This window comes from Typopeltis vanoorti, chromosome 12 (genome assembly GCF_054136105.1).
Source record: "Typopeltis vanoorti isolate ZY-2024b chromosome 12, IOZ_Tvanoo_1.0, whole genome shotgun sequence".
In the NCBI taxonomy this organism is placed as follows: Eukaryota; Metazoa; Arthropoda; class Arachnida; order Uropygi; family Thelyphonidae; genus Typopeltis; species Typopeltis vanoorti.
The window spans coordinates 93,043,565-93,063,366 of record NC_143560.1 but is presented as its reverse complement, the minus strand read 5'-3'; the positions used below and the strand labels follow the sequence as shown (position 1 = coordinate 93,063,366).

At 35.1% G+C, this 19,802-nt stretch overlaps 1 protein-coding gene across 2 annotated transcripts in view; it reads left to right on the top strand.

Annotated features, from left to right (window-relative positions):
- LOC150101007 (uncharacterized) overlaps positions 1-19,802 on the top strand; it is a 107,777-nt gene that overhangs the window by 31,685 nt on the left and 56,290 nt on the right. For both annotated transcript variants that reach the window (XM_090401507.1, XM_090401506.1), the window contains exons 7-13: positions 1,786-1,937; positions 6,820-6,975; positions 9,274-9,400; positions 11,101-11,255; positions 12,006-12,116; positions 15,833-15,925; positions 17,715-17,847. In XM_090401507.1, the coding sequence (XP_090257633.1) occupies positions 1,786-1,937; positions 6,820-6,975; positions 9,274-9,400; positions 11,101-11,255; positions 12,006-12,116; positions 15,833-15,925; positions 17,715-17,847 (927 nt within the window). The remainder of the gene's footprint in view (positions 1-1,785; positions 1,938-6,819; positions 6,976-9,273; positions 9,401-11,100; positions 11,256-12,005; positions 12,117-15,832; positions 15,926-17,714; positions 17,848-19,802) is intronic.

The window sequence follows — 19,802 nt, the reverse complement described above, 5'->3', positions numbered from 1 at the left end:
TAAGACTGGTAGGGCTAATGTATTGTATACTTTTAGTCTGGTTTGTTTTTGAACTAGGTTTGGTTTAAATATAGAGTTAATTACACCTGTTATTTTTAAATATTTTGCAATTTTTAGTTTATATCTTTTTCATTTTCATATGTGATCATACATCCTAGGTAGTTAAATGAATCCACCTGTTCTAAAATCTTGTTATCTACTACTATCTTAGTTCTTGCTGAATCTTGTCCTATAAAGGCCATAGTTTTTGATTTTTCTCTGTTGATATTATCATACCATAATCTTCGGCTATCTCGTTTAGATTTAAAATAGCTTTCTGTAAGTTATCTTCAGAATTTGTAATTATTATTTGGTCATAGAAAGTTAATATCTTGATGGAAAATTTTATTTCATTTTATTATTATTTCATTTAAGTGAATATTAAAAAGCGTTGCTCCGACATCCCTGTCGGACCCCATGGTTTATCTCTCTCGTATATGATAGCTCACGATTTAATCTTATTTGTATCTGATTATTTTCATATATATACGTACGATAGCTTTTAGGATATTATTTGGTATTTGTCTTTCTTTTAATATGTTCAATAAAATGGTGAACTTTACATTTCTCGACATTAAATTGACACCCATTAACTTTTTTTCCAATACTGACAACCTATTTAAATCATCCTGCAAGCTCTCCTCATCGCCACGATTAACTATTGCTCTACCTAATTTCTCATAACCAGCAAAAAACTCGATATTTCCTTTCAGGTTATTTCTTATATCATTTATGTACAAATTAAACAGCAATGGTTGCTGTCACTTGTAGCCGCGATTCTGCCTCTCCATATACTACTTTTTGATATATGTTTAGCAGCCACCCTTTTAGCCACTTAACCAGTGTCATATCCAATCCCATTTGTTCTAATTTGTGTAATAGAGTTCCATGTGGTATCCTGCCAATGCCTTTGCGAAATCATCGTGTAGCCATTTCCTTTATCCAACTCAGCTGTTACTCTATTATAAAAAAAGATTAAATTACTAAAGCATGACCGACCTGACCCTTCACAAAACCATGTTGACCTTCATACAGTATCATAATTTTATCTACCCATTCTTAAATTCTCTTTTTGACCCATTTTTCTAGTACTTTTCCCGCCATGCTTGAGATACTGATTGGTATATAATTTGTTGCTGCAGTCTTAGAACCTTCCTCTTTCTTTGTCTTCTTTCTACAGAGTTTCAACTCCCTTGGAACTCTACCAGAGCTGAGTCTTTAAAGAGCGTAGTCAAGGGAATGTGCAAGGGAACTGGCTTTTGCCAGTTCCCTTGCACATTCTCATAGCTTTACAATGCCTTTTTTTTTTCACAGGTTTCATTTCTATTTTGTATGCCATAATTAAATCTTTGGTGGAGATCATTTAGCTGTTTTCATACTGAAGGCAGAGTTTTTCATCTAGTAAAACAGACGAAAAAAAAAATTACCCAAACACACAATTAAGACAATACTCGGGCCTAGTAGCCTAAGTTGCTTCGGCAGTAATTTCAATCACCCGAACTCTCGTCAACTTTTTTCTCTATTTCCTCTCTGAGCAATGCTCAAATTCAATTCAGCTTAGAGCATTTATCTAACATGTGCCTGAGCTGTACATTTTACAAAATGAATGTGTTGTTGCTGATCGTTAACCTCGAATAAGACGATCTATTGTCCCTTGGTTAATTTAGTTATGAGTACGAAAAAATCTCAAAATATGAGAAGAGTAAAAAGTTTTGTTTTATGAACACAGTTTTTTTTTTTTTTAAGACGATATGGAAGCTGCTTACGGATTCGAGGATATGATACCTGTCAGGGTGACATTTAGCGGAACATTGGCAGATTTGCATCCTGAACATCTTCCTCACACCTACGATTTCACGGGATTTTATCCATACCTACCGGTCGAATCCACGTTTGAGGTAAGTTAATATCTTTTCATTATAATTTAAACAACTTTATTGAGTTAATGCACGGTTATGATACATGGATTACTTAAGCTAGAAATGAACTTAATTTTGGAAGGGTTTATACTAGAAGGAAGGGGTTTGTTTTAAAAATGTCTCATTGAAGCAGTGCAAACTCGGGTTTCTGTTTAAATTCGTTTTTAACCTTGAAATCATCATTCGGATTTAATTTATTAAATCTGAACTCCGATTCTCTAATGAAGCAAAAAAAAAAAAATGGCCAGTTAATACAGGTTGGCATCAAAGGGTATGACGAGGTTCGTGAATGCACTGTGTTTGTTTTTTATTTGTATTTATTCAGCATTTGTTTAGCATTCGTTTACCTTGGCATAACAATCATATCTTCCCAGTCGACTCATCGCTTGCCTCCTAGAATATATTGAGCTTATGTGTCCCAAACGCTTTTTATCTCCACGTTGTCATTGACCATGTCCTCCACTACCATGACTTTGTCTCTGCTGATAATAAAAACCTACATAAACGTATTTCGAGTGCTTAATTGTATTTATGGGGTAGCCGTCTCTGTTATCCTAATCCAACTTCTCCTACCTCGGCTAATGCAGTTACCCCATTCATTGAACGCCTTTGGTCCTTTCCTTCATGTTCTCAATGGATTCATTGAGAAAGGACCGACTCAACATTCACTTCCTGCTTCTCACTACAATAGAACTTCTTAATGCAGAACACCCTAAAAATGCACCATTATCCTAAGCTCCGTGGTTCCTATTCATCTGAGAATTTGTTCTTGAAATAGCAAAAATATGTGAGAGATGGAAATACGAAGTGGAAGAATTTTCTTCCCTTCGCAGTTTGGATTTATTTTTCTTTTTTTACAGAACAAAGTCATACCCTTATTCTATACAGTCTGCTACGTTATTAATTTCCTTGTTAAAAATTTCAGCGTAGAGCTCAATGCTATCTCTACACTGGATGAAGAAACTCAGAGTATGAGGAGGAGGTACTAGAGCTGTTGGATGGACGTGCATAATAATTCGGCAATAGGAGCTGACGGGATATCAGCACGGATGCTAAAAGTGTTCAGCTGACCTGGCTGTATAATTTGAGTCTCAGCACAGACAATTCCACAGGACTTAAAAGAATGTATGGATAGTAAGATTGTACAAAGACTAGTGTCCTATTCGTATCTCTCGAGTGATGTTGGAAAAGTTGGTAAGAGCTTGCATTCAGGAATGAGTTGACACTGAACCTATACTTTGCAATTAACAGCATGGGTTTATTTATGAGAAGTAACTTACATTTTATAATGTGATATTTGAGTGAGAGGATTGCATATGATACTTTTGGATATTTCGTTGGTGGATATGAAATTCAATGATAAACTGTTAGTTTGGATAAGAGGAAGGCTGGCCCATGTTTTATGTGAATGTGCAAGAGAATTAGCACTTCCTCTGACCATGCTATTTAATTTAAACCTTAGTTCGGGGAAGGTCCAATGTAGTGGAAAGAGGACAAAATAGTTTCACTGCATAAAGGGAGGCTCCAAGAATCAATAAATTATAGGCCAATCAGTATATCAGGAATTGTGGTTAAGGTATTGAAGAATTCGGTAAAAGGCAGAGTTCAGGATCGGGCGGACAAGAATGCTATACTTTAAGGGACAACATGGCTTTGTAATGTGTAGGTTTTACCTTAGTAATATACTTCTTATAATAAAGTAACGATGAAGTTTTATTTAGGTGGTGCCCACTCGATGATAGTGCTGAACTTTGCGAAGGCATTTGACAGGATTCCACCTAGAACTGTTATACAAATTGTAACGAATGGATATCAAGCTGGTGATTTAGATTAGAGTGGCTGATGGAAAGATATCAAAGAGTAGTTTATGGAGGAGTTGAGTCCAAGAGACGGCAAATGGGTGGCGGTGTACCGCAGGGCTCAGTACTTCTCTTTTGTTTAATTTATACATTAATGATATAGGAAATGATTTGATGGAAAATATGCAGTTAACGAAAGTGATGCAGGATGACTTAAATAGGTCAGCAGTATGAGCAGAGGTAAATGGCTGCCAGTTTAACGTAGTCAAGTGTAAGAACATGTACGTTGGGAGGAAGAGATAACATGTTGTTATTATTATTATTATTATTATTGTTCCGGGCAACTCCAAGGAGACGACAGACTCATCGAGGGAGGCCCTAACATCATGTCAAGAACAACTATTCGACATTGACACAGTATCTATCACACCTTGCCTTGAACTCATTCACGGTCGTCGCACCCACAACAGACTCTGGAAGCTTATTCCACTCATTCACCACTCTCCAAGTAAAAAATCTAGCTCTAACTCCCTTGTCAACCACGCTCTTTCCCAGCTTCCATGCATGGCCCATAGTCCTCCCACCACCAGTCATATTTTCAAAAATATCTTCTGGATCAATCTTATAGAACCCTTTAGTAATTTGAATGTCTCAATCACATCACCCCTCCTTCGCCTATCGTCCAATCTCTGCAACCCACAAATCTTCAACCTACTCTCATAAGGTTTATTCCACAGACCTTCTATCATCTTGGTCACTCGTCTCTGGATCCCCTCCACTTCCTCCCCATCACGAGGAAACCCTGGTGCCCATAACTGGGCACAGTAGTCCAGATGGGGTCTTATCAAGGCTCGAAACAGAGGAACAACAACTTGTTTGTCTCTGCATGTTAAAGTATTTTTCAGAAGCCAAGTGATTTGATGAGCTGATTTAGTCACTTTTGCAATGTGCCTCCTAAACTTCAATTCCCTATCCACTAACACTCCCAAATCCCTGGCCTCATCAATCTCCTGGAGAACGGTTCCACCAATGAGATATACTGCTGCTATTCTTTTCACCCCCAAAGTGCATAACCCTACACTTTGCTACATTAAATTGACATCCATTTTTCCTAGCCCAGTCCTCCAAACTATCCAAATCATCCGGTAAAATTTTGACATCCTGTGCACTCATAATTGCTCTACCCAACTTTGCATCATCAGCAAACAAGTGAACACTTCCTCTCAAATCCTTTCCTATATCACTGATGAACAAATTGAAAAGCAGTGGTCCAAGAACAGAGCCCTGCGGCACACCACTAGTCACAAGCGTCTTTTAGACTCCACTCCTGCATAAACCACTCTCTGGTATCTCTCCTTCAACCACCCTCCTATCCATCTCACCAACCCTATATCTATCCCCATCTGCTCCAGTTTACTGATTAGGGTTCCATGTGGTATCCTGTCAAAGGCCTTGGCAAGGTCCAGTAGTATCACTGTAAACCCATTACCCCTATCCAGTTCAGCCGTCACTGTGTTATAAAACGTGAGCAAGTTACTGAGATAAAATTGTTATGTATTGTATTGATGAAATTGAACTACAGGAAGTTAAGTCCAGGGATTTGGGAACTGATTGTCAACAGGGAGTTGAAGTTTAGAATTCATATTGCAAAAGTAGGCAAAAACAGCTCATTGATTGTAGAAGAACACACTGTCTAGCAGGAAAACCCCTTTTATAAAGCACTAATAAAGCCACATCTGGACCATTGCATACAGGTCTGATCGCCTGGATTCCTTGGTGATAAAGTGGTGGAGAGGATTTAGAGACGAATGTCGCAGGTCTATGGAATGCTCCCTATGTCTGCCAGCTACAAAATATAGCACGAGAGAGGAGATATGATAGTAGTATATTAAAGGGGTTTTACAGAATAGGCATTTTTCTCCTGGTACATTTCGGGAGGATGGAGGACAAGAGGTCGCCCATGGAAATTGGGTGTGCAGTTAAGAGGGGTATTATAGCTACATTTTCTCCGTCGACGGTGGTGAATGAGTTTAAGGAGTTACATGATTAAGTATTGTGGGAAATAATGACTGTTTTATGAATAAAGAGTCACCCGCGATGAGTCTTTTGACCCCATGAAGATACTCGTCTAATATTTTGTATATCATTATTAATTTAAAATCGATTGAAACCAAGGTGATATAAGTGATTATAGAAATCTAATGCCCTAATTATTACTACGTACGTATGAATATGGCCTTAAATTAGTATTATTTATTCCTCGTGTTTTTCGTGTTCATTTAAAGAAATCTCTCATGGCATAAGTATATCTTAAACAACAAAATAAAGACCAAAAAGAATTTAAAAAGTAAAAAATAAAAATTTTGTGATGACTAGAGAAATAAGCGTATAGTATGCATAAGGACGGGCCGGTGGTGTTCAGTTACAAGGAACATCATTGAAGGATACAGCAACTATAAGATTATTATTGTATCTGACCATTTTTCATATGACACAACTTTTGATATGTACTGATTGAGTTATTAGAAAACTCGCACTATACACATCAAATGGAAATGGCGCTTCTGTTTTCGTAATCTAAAGTTATATTTTATCATTGGCTAGTTTGTTTTAATTGCTGTGAAAATAATTTGGGAAATGTTTTTTTTTTTTTTTTTTTTATTTTCCTTAGAAATTTCTGATAAGTTTATACTACGGCGCGAAGATCATAATCTATATACGGGTAAAAATGCAATGTTTCTAACAAATAATAAAATATATGAAATTATTATTGTCTTAGTTTTGACATAATGAAAAGATATTTTTAATATAAAAGTTGTGAACTCTTCATTCAGAAATGATGATAAACTAAATAATAAAGTGCAGTGAACATCTTCTGTGAATAGAAGATATTTGCATTTTTGAACTGAAAATATATGTATCCGTTGTGTAAATGGTTTAAGTTGCAAGTTTATTTCCTAATTTTGTCATGTTTAAATGCAGATAATTCATGTTGTCGAGTACTCTTTTTTTCCTCAATCTCTTATTTTTGAAACCTTAAATTCAGTTTGATTTCTTTGCAGATTCCTAGAGGCTATGGTTGTAAGAGGCTTGTGACAGAGATGAAACTTCCTTCTTTTCCGGCCAGTGACTATATAGTTCGGGGTGAGGTAGTATATCAGCCTTATGATGAGGACGGGTTAGCAATCTTGACAGAAACATTCGTTGACAACATTGAGGTAATAAATGCACCTCCTGTATTTAAGTGTGCGATTTGTATGAGTAGCCTCGATAGAACAATGTGATATTTTATAATAAATGTGAAAAATACGGGTCTGCGTTAATACCTTATGCCTTAATGAACCTATATCTAGTATTATTACAATTATTATTTTGGTATAGATATTCGAACAGAAAATTCTTTATATTTTAAATATTTTTATTACACAAAACGATACAGAATGAGGAATATAAACAAAGCGTATTTTTTAACAATGCATTAAATCCAAGCAAAGTTTTTAAGAACCGTGATCCTAATTTGTTACAGAGACAATGTAGGCACTTTATCCTTAATTTGCAACTGTCTGACAAATATCTCCTTTTTCAGTGGTAAATGTTATCGAAGATTTTAGTTATCTGTCATGTAATTATCTAGTAATAATAAAACTGCCTTTTTATGCATTTTGTAAAGGTAGTTGACAGGCAGCCTTACGATGCAACGAATGAGTTGTTTAGATTGGTAATCGGCTGCCTGTCAAAGAATTGTGTGGTGGTGGTGGTGGGGGGATGCGGTACAAAATCCTGTTAACCCCACAGTGGGATTCCATAGAGTTCACACTAGAACAATTACTATTCAACCATTATATCAACGATATTTCCACTGAACTGCACAGAGAATAGTCAACTGTTTGCAAATGAAGCAGTGCTGTTCTATTGACATCTTCAAGAAGATGTGAATAAGCTGGAAAGGGTAGACAAATGATCGGTGATGCTTAGTATAAGGTTTGGAACTTTGAGATTCGCAGATAAATAGCTGCATACTGTATTTGTGGAATTATACTGGAGAAAGTGGCATGGAACCTTGGAGTAATGGTGGAAAATTCAAGTAATATATTGCGGGAATGGTAAAAATAGCTTGGAGCTGCTGGGTTGTTGAGATGGACACTGATAAAATGGCAATATGACCCTGATCAGATCAGATCTGGATTATTGTGCAATGATCTGATCACCAGAAGTTTGACGGAATGAAGCAACTTTGGAGAGTGGGCAACGGCAGTTGACAAAATGGTTTCAGAACTCCGGAATGTGAGTTATGAGGATAGATTGAAGTCATGCAATCTGCAGAGTTTGGTACATAGAAGACGGAAGGAGTGGGGTGATATGATTGAGACGTTTGTCTTGAGGGTTAATTTGTCTCGAGGGATGGATATGGGTGAGAGACCAGGACTAGGGCCTTTCCTGAAATTTGTGCAAGTGTGCGTGTGGTGAATAAGAGAGCAAAAAGTAGTGTTTTTTTTTTTTTTTTCTCCCTTGGCGAGTGAGTGAAATTCATTGCCTGAATACATCGTCGTGAATGTTAAAAGTGAGAATGAATTTAAAAGCATTATGACAAGTATGTTGTAAGCCGAGTTCAGCATTTCAAATATGGTGCTGGGGAACAGCGAAGTATTTGGCAGTTTTATTGCCTCACAATGTGCACCAACTATCGTTTATCAGAATGTAGCCATGAAGAGAGTGATGGATCTTTCTTCGGCAGTCGAGATGTTGAACAAGATTAATTCAATGTGGAGTTCCTGCTTCACGACAATATACCACAAAATTAACTCAGTGTGGTGTATTGTCGTAAAGTAGGAACACTTCAAGCTGAGACGTCTTATTTTATGTATTGTAACATGAGATTTGTAACACACACAAAGGCAGCAAAAAACTAACTGAAACACAGACATTAGAGTCCTAACTAGGTGGGGCGCCCATATGGAGGGCTGTCCATATGGGCTCCCTTTTGGTCTGCGTGTGTGTCATAAGGCTTATTTTGTACTCCGTGACAATGTTTGTGATTGAGACAACATATTGGAAGCATTAAATACTACTTTTAATCGTTTCTTAGTGCTCCTTCACTCCATTAAACGTTTATCATGAGTTTTTTCCAACACTTAAACCTTAACATACGGACTCGTGCATATCATTTGGTATAAACTTCTGCGACTATATATTCACACTGCACTTACTTTTTCATATGTTATTTGATATGGAAGGAAGAATTTGGAGTGCCTTAATAACCAGTATAGTTCTGCCGTCTGCCATAAAAAAATATTAAAGAGCTCAGGGTTTTATCTTTCATTTTCACATTCTGAGATGTTCATTCATAATAATCTGTGAAATTTAAACAAAAATATTAACAGTATTTTTGGTTTATCCTTGGAAGATTTTATATACATGTTTTTGATTTTTGCCTGTGCTTTGCTACGTCAATAAATTTCTGTAATACTTCAGAAAAGGACTGGTGTGTGATCAGTTGCCTTATTATATATTTCTAGTTGGTGTATGATAAACAATCCGAGCATTATGCCCTCCGATATTCTTCCTGGAAGGAGTTTAAGAAAGATCTTACTACCAGTGTAGAGCCTGGCTATTCCATGTTGGATATATTTGACTTGGGTAGAAGTAAGTAACCGCTATACATTTCAATCAGTCTTAGTTTACCCGAATAGTTGATATGTTTCATAAAATGTGTTAAAGTGGTCCTCTTGGAGGATCGATTTCTTTTTAAAATGTGTTTCCAACTATTTTAATGATTATGGACAACCTTATCAATTTACTGGTTCTTTTCTCTAATATAATTAATTGCTCAGATCTATTCCAAAAGGCAGCAATGTACCATCTCAGACCTCATTCGTTTCTCCCTGTTTTTTCTTCTAAACACCTTTTATAACCTTTTTTGCTTTGGGCCTCCCTCTTTCCCTTTTAAATTCTAAAAACCATCTCGAGTTTCTTTATCGATAATTTTTCATTTTCATCCTTGTAATATATCCTGCCCATTTCGTTTTTAATATATCTCTTCCCCTATATCTAACCATTTTGTTTCTTTATCTTCATTCTTTGTCTTGTATTCTGATGTTTAGCATGGCTCTCCATTTTTTCCTTCGAAAATCAATGGCATTGCAATGGAGTTCTCCATGTATTGCAGTTATATGCTCTCTCTTCAATATGGGTTTCTCAGAGATGACTTCTTCTTGGTTGATAATATATGGTACACAGCATCTCTTTTGTCATTTGGCTTGTTTAATCTCCATTTGTGTATGAAGTCTGTAAATTGCTGTACTTTATTCCTTCATAAACTCCCATCTGTCCCATGCACCTACATTCTGTAAGAGAGACATTTTATTCGCCTACTAGATGGCCTTTTAGTAGACCTTCAACTGGTTTCCGACTTAGTCGATATTTATCACAGGCGTGAAATTTTGTTTCTTCGAGAAACTTCGATTTTTAATCCAGAAATTCAAGAAAATCGTCCTTAGAACTCGCGATATTTCAGATAATATGATCGTTAGGCTTTACAATCACGAGATGGCGGCACTTGTGTGCCGTACTGTATTCTCATAGTTCCAAATAATCGGAATACCTGATCGTGGATGGCTAAAGGTGTGCGAAGAGAGAGAGCAGTTTCCAGATAATGAGTTAGTACTAAAAGAGTTCTTCCTGCTCCATTTAGGGAAAAAAACGGCGTTAAAGGAGTAATGTCGATCATGCAAATCCTTTCGGGATGGATTTCAATAATTGATTTATTGTTTGCAGTTTTCATTTAGAGGTTACAATATCCAGTCTTTATTAATTGGTGCATTTTTTAGTTTATTGTGGATTTCCATTCTTAGAATATTTCCTCCGATGTCTTGATCTTACAATTTTTTCATCCTCTTTCAATTCTCCCTGTTTTTTTTAAGTCATATAGCTTAAGATGGCCAAAAGAAATGTGGAAACATCGGATCCAATGAAGAAAAAAATTCACAAGATTTTACTGTCCAACCAATTAGTATAGGAAGTTTAGATGTCATAATATCATATTTAGTTGAATTGAAACAGTTGTCTAACTCGTAGTGTGAACTGAATTTGTCTTCGTAAAGATTTGTAATTATGGGTGCAGGGCCTTAACTCATACTGCTGTAAGTAATATTTAGAGACTGTTCTCTAACTTGGAGAATAAACAATTATTAAGGTTACTTATTCTCAATGATGGAATAAAACAAATGTGACAATTAAGTGTTTAAAATATTCAAGTGTACAAAATGAATCTAGTAATTTGATGATTATACTAATTATATTAATGTTCAAATAAGTGATTTATTCTATATATTATCTACCGATAGACTTGTTGTACCAGCAATATCTCACCAATGGTACATGTTTGGTAAAACGACTCATTGAAGCCGGTCCTACTTATTATTTCCCGGATGGAAATTTCATCATTCTTACAGATCCCATCTTTCTTTCTCCAGAGGAGAACTTCTACTACCTTGGCGAGGTAATTCATTTTTCAGTTTAGAAGTTGGAATTACTATTTTGCGACTTCGTTTTATGGCACTTCATGGAAGCAAATAGTTTTCTTTTAAAAATCTTATGACTACAATTTAATTATTGTCTCAGTAAGAGATCAATGTCGCGATTAGTAATATTTGTAACTTCTAAGTAAATCATGATTAATTGACTAGGGAAAAAAAAAGAAAACCATTTACTTTTATGTAATATGCTTATTATATTAACTATAGATAGCAAATGAAGTAAAATCCGCCTTAAATTATTGATAATCGAATTTTATGTTAATAATCGTTATTTTATAATAGAATGCACATTCTGCAGTAATTTGCACCAGTTTATGAGTTAAGAAATATGACTAAATAGCTGTTGTGTGTATGTGTGCATACGATTGGTGAAATCATTTTAATGATTTAAGAGACTTGATTAGGTATTAAATTCTATGATCTCAGGATGTAATAAAATCGAAACCTGAAAACAATTCTAGAATTTAACACTTGAATACTGGTTAAGAGATAAAACAATAAGTGTGTGTGACAGAGAACGACTGTCTCTGTTTGACTTTTGATTCCTAATATATAGCTAATATAATAAGTTTCGTATATTTGTTAATTAATCTAACATTTGAATTATTTAACTATAATCGGTTTGATTACAGTAATTAAAGATTTTGTCGTCGTTTAAATAACTGAAGATACTTCCAGACATTAATAATAAAAATCGTATTTTGTTTTTCCAGAGTATTGTAAGAGGATTGGAAGTGATGATATTTGAAATGACCATGAAGGATTATGCCATATCCCCAGATACAACTGCTCCTAAAGTAGTAATTACACGATACTATCTGAAGGTATGTATTGTACTGAGTAATTACTTGATTCTTACATTTTTTAAGATCAACGCTGCTAATACCCCTGTAAAGGAATAAATTGACATTGACACAGCTTATATAATACATCCACACTACAAATTTTATTTCTCTAATCTGATGATGGTTGTGCTGAAACTGCTATACTCCACTCCGTAAATCGATTTCATCTTCTTCATATATTTATATATTGTACTTTCGAGGCTCTTCCGTTATCTTTTTTCTCTCAATTGAATTCTAGTTTTAATCTTTTAATATATTTAATTTTAAATATACAAATTTCATAGTTTATTATTGATAATACCACATCAATCATTACCAAATTTGTTCTCTTTTTAATGGTATCCTATTATTTAATTTTACGCTTTTAAACTTGTTTATTCATATGTCGGTTATAAAATTTTAAAAATTAATGGAGCCCTCATTTTACTAATTTACCTATCGCTAATACCATACTCGTTCATCACCATCTGCAAATTTCAAAGATCGTTATTGCCAACAGCATAACAAAGGTAGGCAGTAAACTTGATCACTTCAAAAATTTGTTATTTTAAATTTTAACTAAAACATAGTTTCAATCAGACATCTCCCGATCAAAGGGCGCTCCCAAAACATGGGATATATGGAAATACGACTTAACATGGAAATATGAGTTCTGTATTACTTCAACCTTGGTATCACCTCTGGGTCTCGCTCCCACTGATGAGACCTCAATAAATGTCGAAACCGGTCTGGGTAGTAGCCCTTCCCTTAATGCATAGCATTATACATCTCTGCAAGGATATGTGCTTTGTATTTTGGGAGATACTAAAGCAAGGAGTGATGAGAGCTTGGTCCACCTTTACCACGAGTTACCTCAGTTCTGAAGATACTTCAGGTGCAAACTTTTTTTGCTTACACCTGGATAAAGGATTAAACTAAATTTATTATATCTGAGCAATCTAGTTAGCGTCTTTTGTTGTAGAAGGGGGGGGGTAAGTCATACTATCTACTAAAATGAAATGTAGATATTCATTGCTATTGCTCAAGAGTAGTCCCCATTGTGCGTATGACTTTCAGGCTCATCCAAATGTATTTTGATACGCATCTTCTCTGTAATATGCTTTGTTTTCATTAAAACAAAGTATATTCAATGTAACATATATTAGAAATTATAATAAGTAATATATAAGTATAATATAATATAATATTATATTATAATATATAATAAATGTAACGAACGTGTTTATAGTTTTGACCGCTAGAGTGTATTGTAATCGCAGGTGTAACTTTCGAGTTTGGTGACGCAGCAGTTTTCGTGTGGCAACGTTGAAGTAAGAACTCCAAATTTCAAAGATTTCATTAGTTACAAATCAGTACTGCTGTATACTAGCATCATATTAAAGTATACTACTAATATTGGCTCCTATCAATTAACTATAGTAATAGTGATGATTTAAAGAACCGTTGTTTACATGTAGCAAAACCTGTAAATATAATATCGTAATTCATAAGTTGGCTACTTTTGAGTAAATAGCAATAAACGACTGAATGTTTTTCATCCATAATTGATATAGGATTTTTTTTTGTTTTTAATATTCGTAACTTGGAAAATGAATGTTTCCCCTTTGCTATAGTTTTTGTGTCTGTTTACATCGGGAAGGTATGCGGGTTGAACTGTACAAAAAAAAAAAAAAACATTTACGGTAGTTTTCTTGAAGATATCGGTCTCATTAGGTGTTCGGAGTTTGGGTACAGTTTTTGCAGTACAAAGCTTTGAATTCGGACCATATTAAAGATAAAGATTTCATTTTCAGTGCTCTAATTTTAACTCCGAAAGCAAGAGTATTTTAGAAATACAACATATTGACAGAGCATGTTAGTAATTGGAATGATTTAGTAATCTGAGCTTGACTCACTGTTTTGAATCAAATAATAGTTTTTTTAAGCTATGGAAGTGATTGTGTATGCAGAAACAGTGATTTTGATTTCAATTACGATTATAACTGATTTGGAAACATCTTTAAGAGTTTGGAAGGGGGAAAAAAATCAGGGGCTTGCGTTACGGTCTTTTGCCTAACTTTTTATTTCTAACGTATAAAGAACATGGTACCTATTACATGCCTTCAAGAAATAGCGCAACTGTTTAGTCACTTGTTTAGCCAGAAATAAACAGGGTGCTCGTGCATAGGCACTGCAGAACTACAGCACCCCCAATTGTTCTCGATATATAAATATATTTATTAATTTATTTATATTTGCTTGTAATATTTAATCTTATCGTCAACAATCCTATACAATTCTCTTATTTGGTATAAAAAATAATAAAAATCCATTTTGTAGCACTTAGGAGGGCGAAGGATGCTAGCAGCACCGTATTTACCACAGTGTCATATTGCTACGCCGCAAGCATATGCACATCATAGTCACTGTCGCGAAACTGCGCGACGGCACTGTCCGTCGCGCAGTTTCACTGTTGTTTATATGCAGTTTGCGCCAGTAGTAGAGTATTCGTACTGCTTATCGTGTTTACTCCGTCTCTTTAAATATTTGGACATTACAATTAAAGACAACATTTGTTATAGTTAATTAAGAGGGAGATGTTAAATCCCGTTTTATTTTATAGCCGGGTACGAAACTCGGGTCGAAATCCATCGCGACATCCAAAGAGTTTCAATGCCGAAAAAAGTATCGGCGGAACCAAGTGTAAATGCTCACTTGGATAATACAACACCAGGGCAACTCCATGCAAAGGTTTCGACCCGAGTTTCGTACCCGGCTATAAAATAAAACGGGATTTAACATCTCCCTCTTAATTAACAAATTCGCCGGTAAAATAGCCTTTCGGCTTATTATTTGTTATAATTTTTATTTTGGAACATTATTGGGGTTCTGATAATGGATTTTATTTTTAAGTAATTTTGAATTACTATACTGTGTAATTTACTAAACTGTGTAATTTTATAAATAATAAACAATTTTTTCATGTTTAATTTTTACCATAATTGTGATATTTTATCCAAACACGTATACACCGTACTTACAGTGTGTGTATATAACTGTATATTTCGAAAGTTGCAGCACCCCCACGATTTCAAGCCACGAGCCGCCATTAGGAATAAATATACAATTATAATTGTATATAGAGTTAAACTTCATACAATTCATTTTATTTATTTCTTGAGAAAATAATTTCCGTCATCCTAATATCTATATCTTGTATCTATAAGAGCAGAGCCCGATTGATACACATGCTACAGCTTTAAGGCCTCTCATGATGAGCGGCAGATTATGTGAGATTTACTCAGCAGAGGGTTCTCTGAAAAGTTAGAACTTACGGGCGAGAACAAACTTAAATTCTGATTTGTATAAGAGGGACGAATGTTTATGATATGGATCATAAAATTATACACATTCACCAAAAAATAGACAATTATTTGTTTATAAAAACGTAATATTGTTACCGTCATACGTTTTCTAATGGCATACTAGCGCATCCGAGAATGGAATGTATGAAAACAACTTCCTAATAGGAATTCAGCGAGCAGTTACTTGTTATGAACGATTCGATATTAGACCAAGAAAGCTGTTTCCAGATCGAATAATAACAATGCAACCCTCCCAGATATCTTTAAAAAATCAAATGAAGAAAATGCAGTTTAATTATGCTTGTGTTCTCTAATTCCTAATTAATTAATTTTTTTCTTTCTTTTAACTAGAATGGCGTGGATTATAATTTCGGATTTCTACAAGAAAACACTCCTATTGAAATCAAAATGACAATTTACCATCATGTTAAAGGCAATTTGCAGGTGAGTATTCCCGGGGTTCGTAAACAAATCCCTTCCATCTAGTCTGTTTTTCTCTCTCTCTCTCTCACACACACACAGATTGTTATTTTCAGTAGCGTCCTTATGATGTAAATATTTGCTGTCTTTTGATTATTATTATTGATTTTATAGTTAAATAATTATTTATAATATGATTTTCTTTGATATCAGTGCCTCTAAACGCTAATGATTATTCTTCGAGTGAGAAGTTAGGAAATAACTGCCATCAACTATGGTATGCGAATGGACTTGGAGTGAGATCCAAAGTCAGTAGGTGGGAGGAGTTAACCGGTTGTAAGATCGACCATGAATATTATGAATGTAAAAAAAAAAAAAAGATAACACTATATGTGCTCAAAGACTTATTTAGCTACATAGTTTTGTCACAGTTTTAGTGAAAATAATTGTTTCAACAGCTCAGAATAATAAGAACGTAAGAAAAGAAGCGAAAATAAGAATCTACCAAATGAGTTGTCAGTTAGGGACCACGAGATGGCGACTCTTGTCTGCCTCTCTTAACCGAATGTTGTTTATAATTTGCTAGTCTCTTGAGCCAACTATCTCTGATTGGCTACCGGTGGAGATTGAACCGTTCCCTCAGTCTCCAGATGTTAGTAGGATTAAAAACGGTCTCGCATACTCCCTATAGGGAATAAAAGGCGTTAGCAGATTTATCTTTTGTTCTAATATTAATCCACCTTGTCTCTGATATGTCGTTGACTACCAGCAATAAGTTATTATTGGAAGATAATTTTCTTCGTTTCTCATAGAATCTTCATATTGTTTGTTTAATGAGCAAGTACATCAATATGAAGAATTTTTTCATTAAGCATTATGTAGGATGAACAGCTTCAAGATTATTATATAACCATACAAAGATGTCACGCAGCATTGTGCGATAAACAACAATATACTGTACTTCGTAGGTTAGTCGGTGGTGACGATACCCTTCTGTTGAAAAGACCTGGGTTCGAATCCCGCCAAGGACATAAAAACTTCTATCACGACTTTTCAACTGAAGGCGAATTAGCCGGTCTCATACGGAGGTGAAATTGTTTTTTTTTTTTCCGTCCGAGAAAATTTTAATTCTCACAATGAAGATTTTACAATAGAGTATGCTTCTTCCACTGCATTTCGAAATATAATACTTTGAGCTCAAACATTGAACTACATCTGAGATATCGTTTTTGCAAGTACGCTGCACGTCAAATTTTATTTATTACCGTCGACAAATTTTTAGCTCGGAAGCGACGGAATTTCGAATAATGAAAATGATCTGAAGAGTGATAATGTAGAATATGCAATATCTTAACATAAGTTAAGATATTGCATATTCTACAGTTATTCGTGTTGGAATGATATAAGAGAAAGGATGTTAGTTGCCAAGCACTAGAACTCAATCAACCAGAATTAAAAATTAAAAAGATTAAGAATTAAAAATCTTAATCCCTTTTAGAAAAGCTAACCAATATCATTGTATAAAGGCAATTGGCATTTGTTGCCTGAGTTTGACTGAACAGTGTAAAAGACTAAACAGAGGTTTCAAGTGATCATTTTAAGCAATAAGAAATTATTTCTTTTTAAACCACCTCCGCATGGCATGAATTGTTCTGAAAGAAGGTAAAGAAAAAGATACACATTTATAGGTGGTCATATTATTATTGTTATTACTGAAATAATATACTGAGTTGAGACAATGAGAAGATGGTTTTCTCATTAACCACTATATTCGTTAATCGTGGATGCTGTTAACACATTTTCTGTTTTGCAGATCGCCAGCACGGTTACCTTCAGTCTCTATACCTATGCGTTCGAAGTGCGGAAAAAGATGTGGTATTTCAATGTGGCCAAGTGTTTTAGAGGGAAATCAGGAAAAGCACAGAACCTCCTGGCCACTTTCCCAGGTAAATTCTTTCTGTGCTCATTGCTTAGGTAAATCCCCTAAGCGAAATAATTGAACTTTTAAGAAAGGAGGTATACTTCCATGTTATATATTTTTTCTATACTCAAAGCTAAAAGTAAATATTTCTCCATCTGAAATTAAGTTCCAATTCTTATCTTTATAACATTCTTAATGTTAAACTGAGTTACACTGTAATTGTATTGCGATCTGAAGATCTGGCCGTATTCACTGGAGAGAGAGTAACCCCCCCCCCCATCATGATCATTGCGATGACGTCATACGTTTATGTTCTTCAAGTGACTTGGATTCGAGGGTGATGATTTATTTCTTTCATCGCGGGAAGATTAGCCCTTACCATAAGAGAACCAATTAACTCTCCTTGCGGGGAGTTTTTTTTTTTTTTTTTCAGATCCCTTAACTGAATGATTTAGAAACGTTAGCAAAATAGATTAAATACTGTTAACTGCAAATTAGTTCTCATAAGAAAGGAAAGAAAGGAGGTTCAGTAATCTTCTGGAGGACAGACTTCATTCCATCCCCCAGAGAAGCTGTATTTTTGCTATTTTCAGTCTTTTATGTCGGCCCCCTAGAATGTCGGCCCCCTCCACGATATTCATGCTTTCTGGGCTACTGTGTCCTGATACTAGTTCGAAAAATATTCTGCGAGGAATGAAAATATTTTGGTGTTTTTCCTCCTGATGTTGCCTTGCTACACGTTTTTTTTTTTTTTTAACACTTAATTATTAATTTGGTATCTCCTATTCATTTATTTTGTGTTATTGATTTTGTTTCTGTTTTCCCACTTAGACGTTAGTTACATTGGCCAAGTATAAACGTTTCAGGTGGCTTTACACCTGAAATGTTTTTACACCTTTACATCGTTCCAGTTTCCATTTAAAGGCCATTTGTTTTTATTAATCGAGATTCATCTGTTAAACGTATTGCATGGTTGAACATTTTTTACCAGTAGTGGCTTGATCAAGAGTCTTACTAGATTCTTTCACTAGTCATTGTAATGTGCTTGTATAATGTACTTGTTAAGTACATATATTGCCTATTTTATTCCCTTTAAAGAATTTATTACTTGTAGGCAGGGCTTCTTTTTTTCTGGCGGTACGCAGCACCGGCACCTTTTTTATTTAAGTATTTAAAAATTTGCGATTTATTGACAGCAAAATGTATTATAAATATTCCGGTAGATGTCACTGTGTTCACGAATTGAATTTTCAGTTTTGATTACTCATAAGTTGGTATCCTGCTTTCCTGTTTCATAGGTTGGTATGCAACCGGAAACAGGAAGTTGTGTTCACTTCCGATTGCTTCCAATATCAGTTTAAGTTCTATATTCACTCTGCGACAGGCAGGTGTCACGTGGGTTTTGAATTAATCTAAGTTAAATTAGTGCAATCATCGTTCAACATGAGTAAAATAAGTAGTTACTTTATGCCAATGAGTAAAAAAAGAAGGCTGAAGAATTAGAAATTGTTGAATCTACTTGTGATCCTGTAAAACAGAAAACTACCACCGAAAATACACTTGGTGAAGAGTATCACGAAACCAAGACCGAAGATCCACGTGGTCAAAAGGAAGCAGATTCTGATAACGAGTGGCCCGAATGTTGGACACTTTTGCAGAAAAATGACTTCTGCGAGAGAAACGAGTGGCTGTGTGTCTAGAATACAATGTTGGGGGTGTAAAGTGTGTCGTGATGTCGGAAGTCTTGCCGTCGATAAACACATGGGAATGAAAATTTCAGCGGACTGGGCAAATGGTAAAATCAGTCATTTTGGAGAATCTCGCAAAGAACAGTTAATGTCATTATGAAAAAAGATTTACGATAATGAGTAGAGTGCAGCGCACAAAGCGAGACGACGAGAGTATATCGGAGAATATGTTAAAAGTGTGGAAGTTGCTGTAATAACATCTATATGGTGAGTACCAGCACCTTTTTTTCCA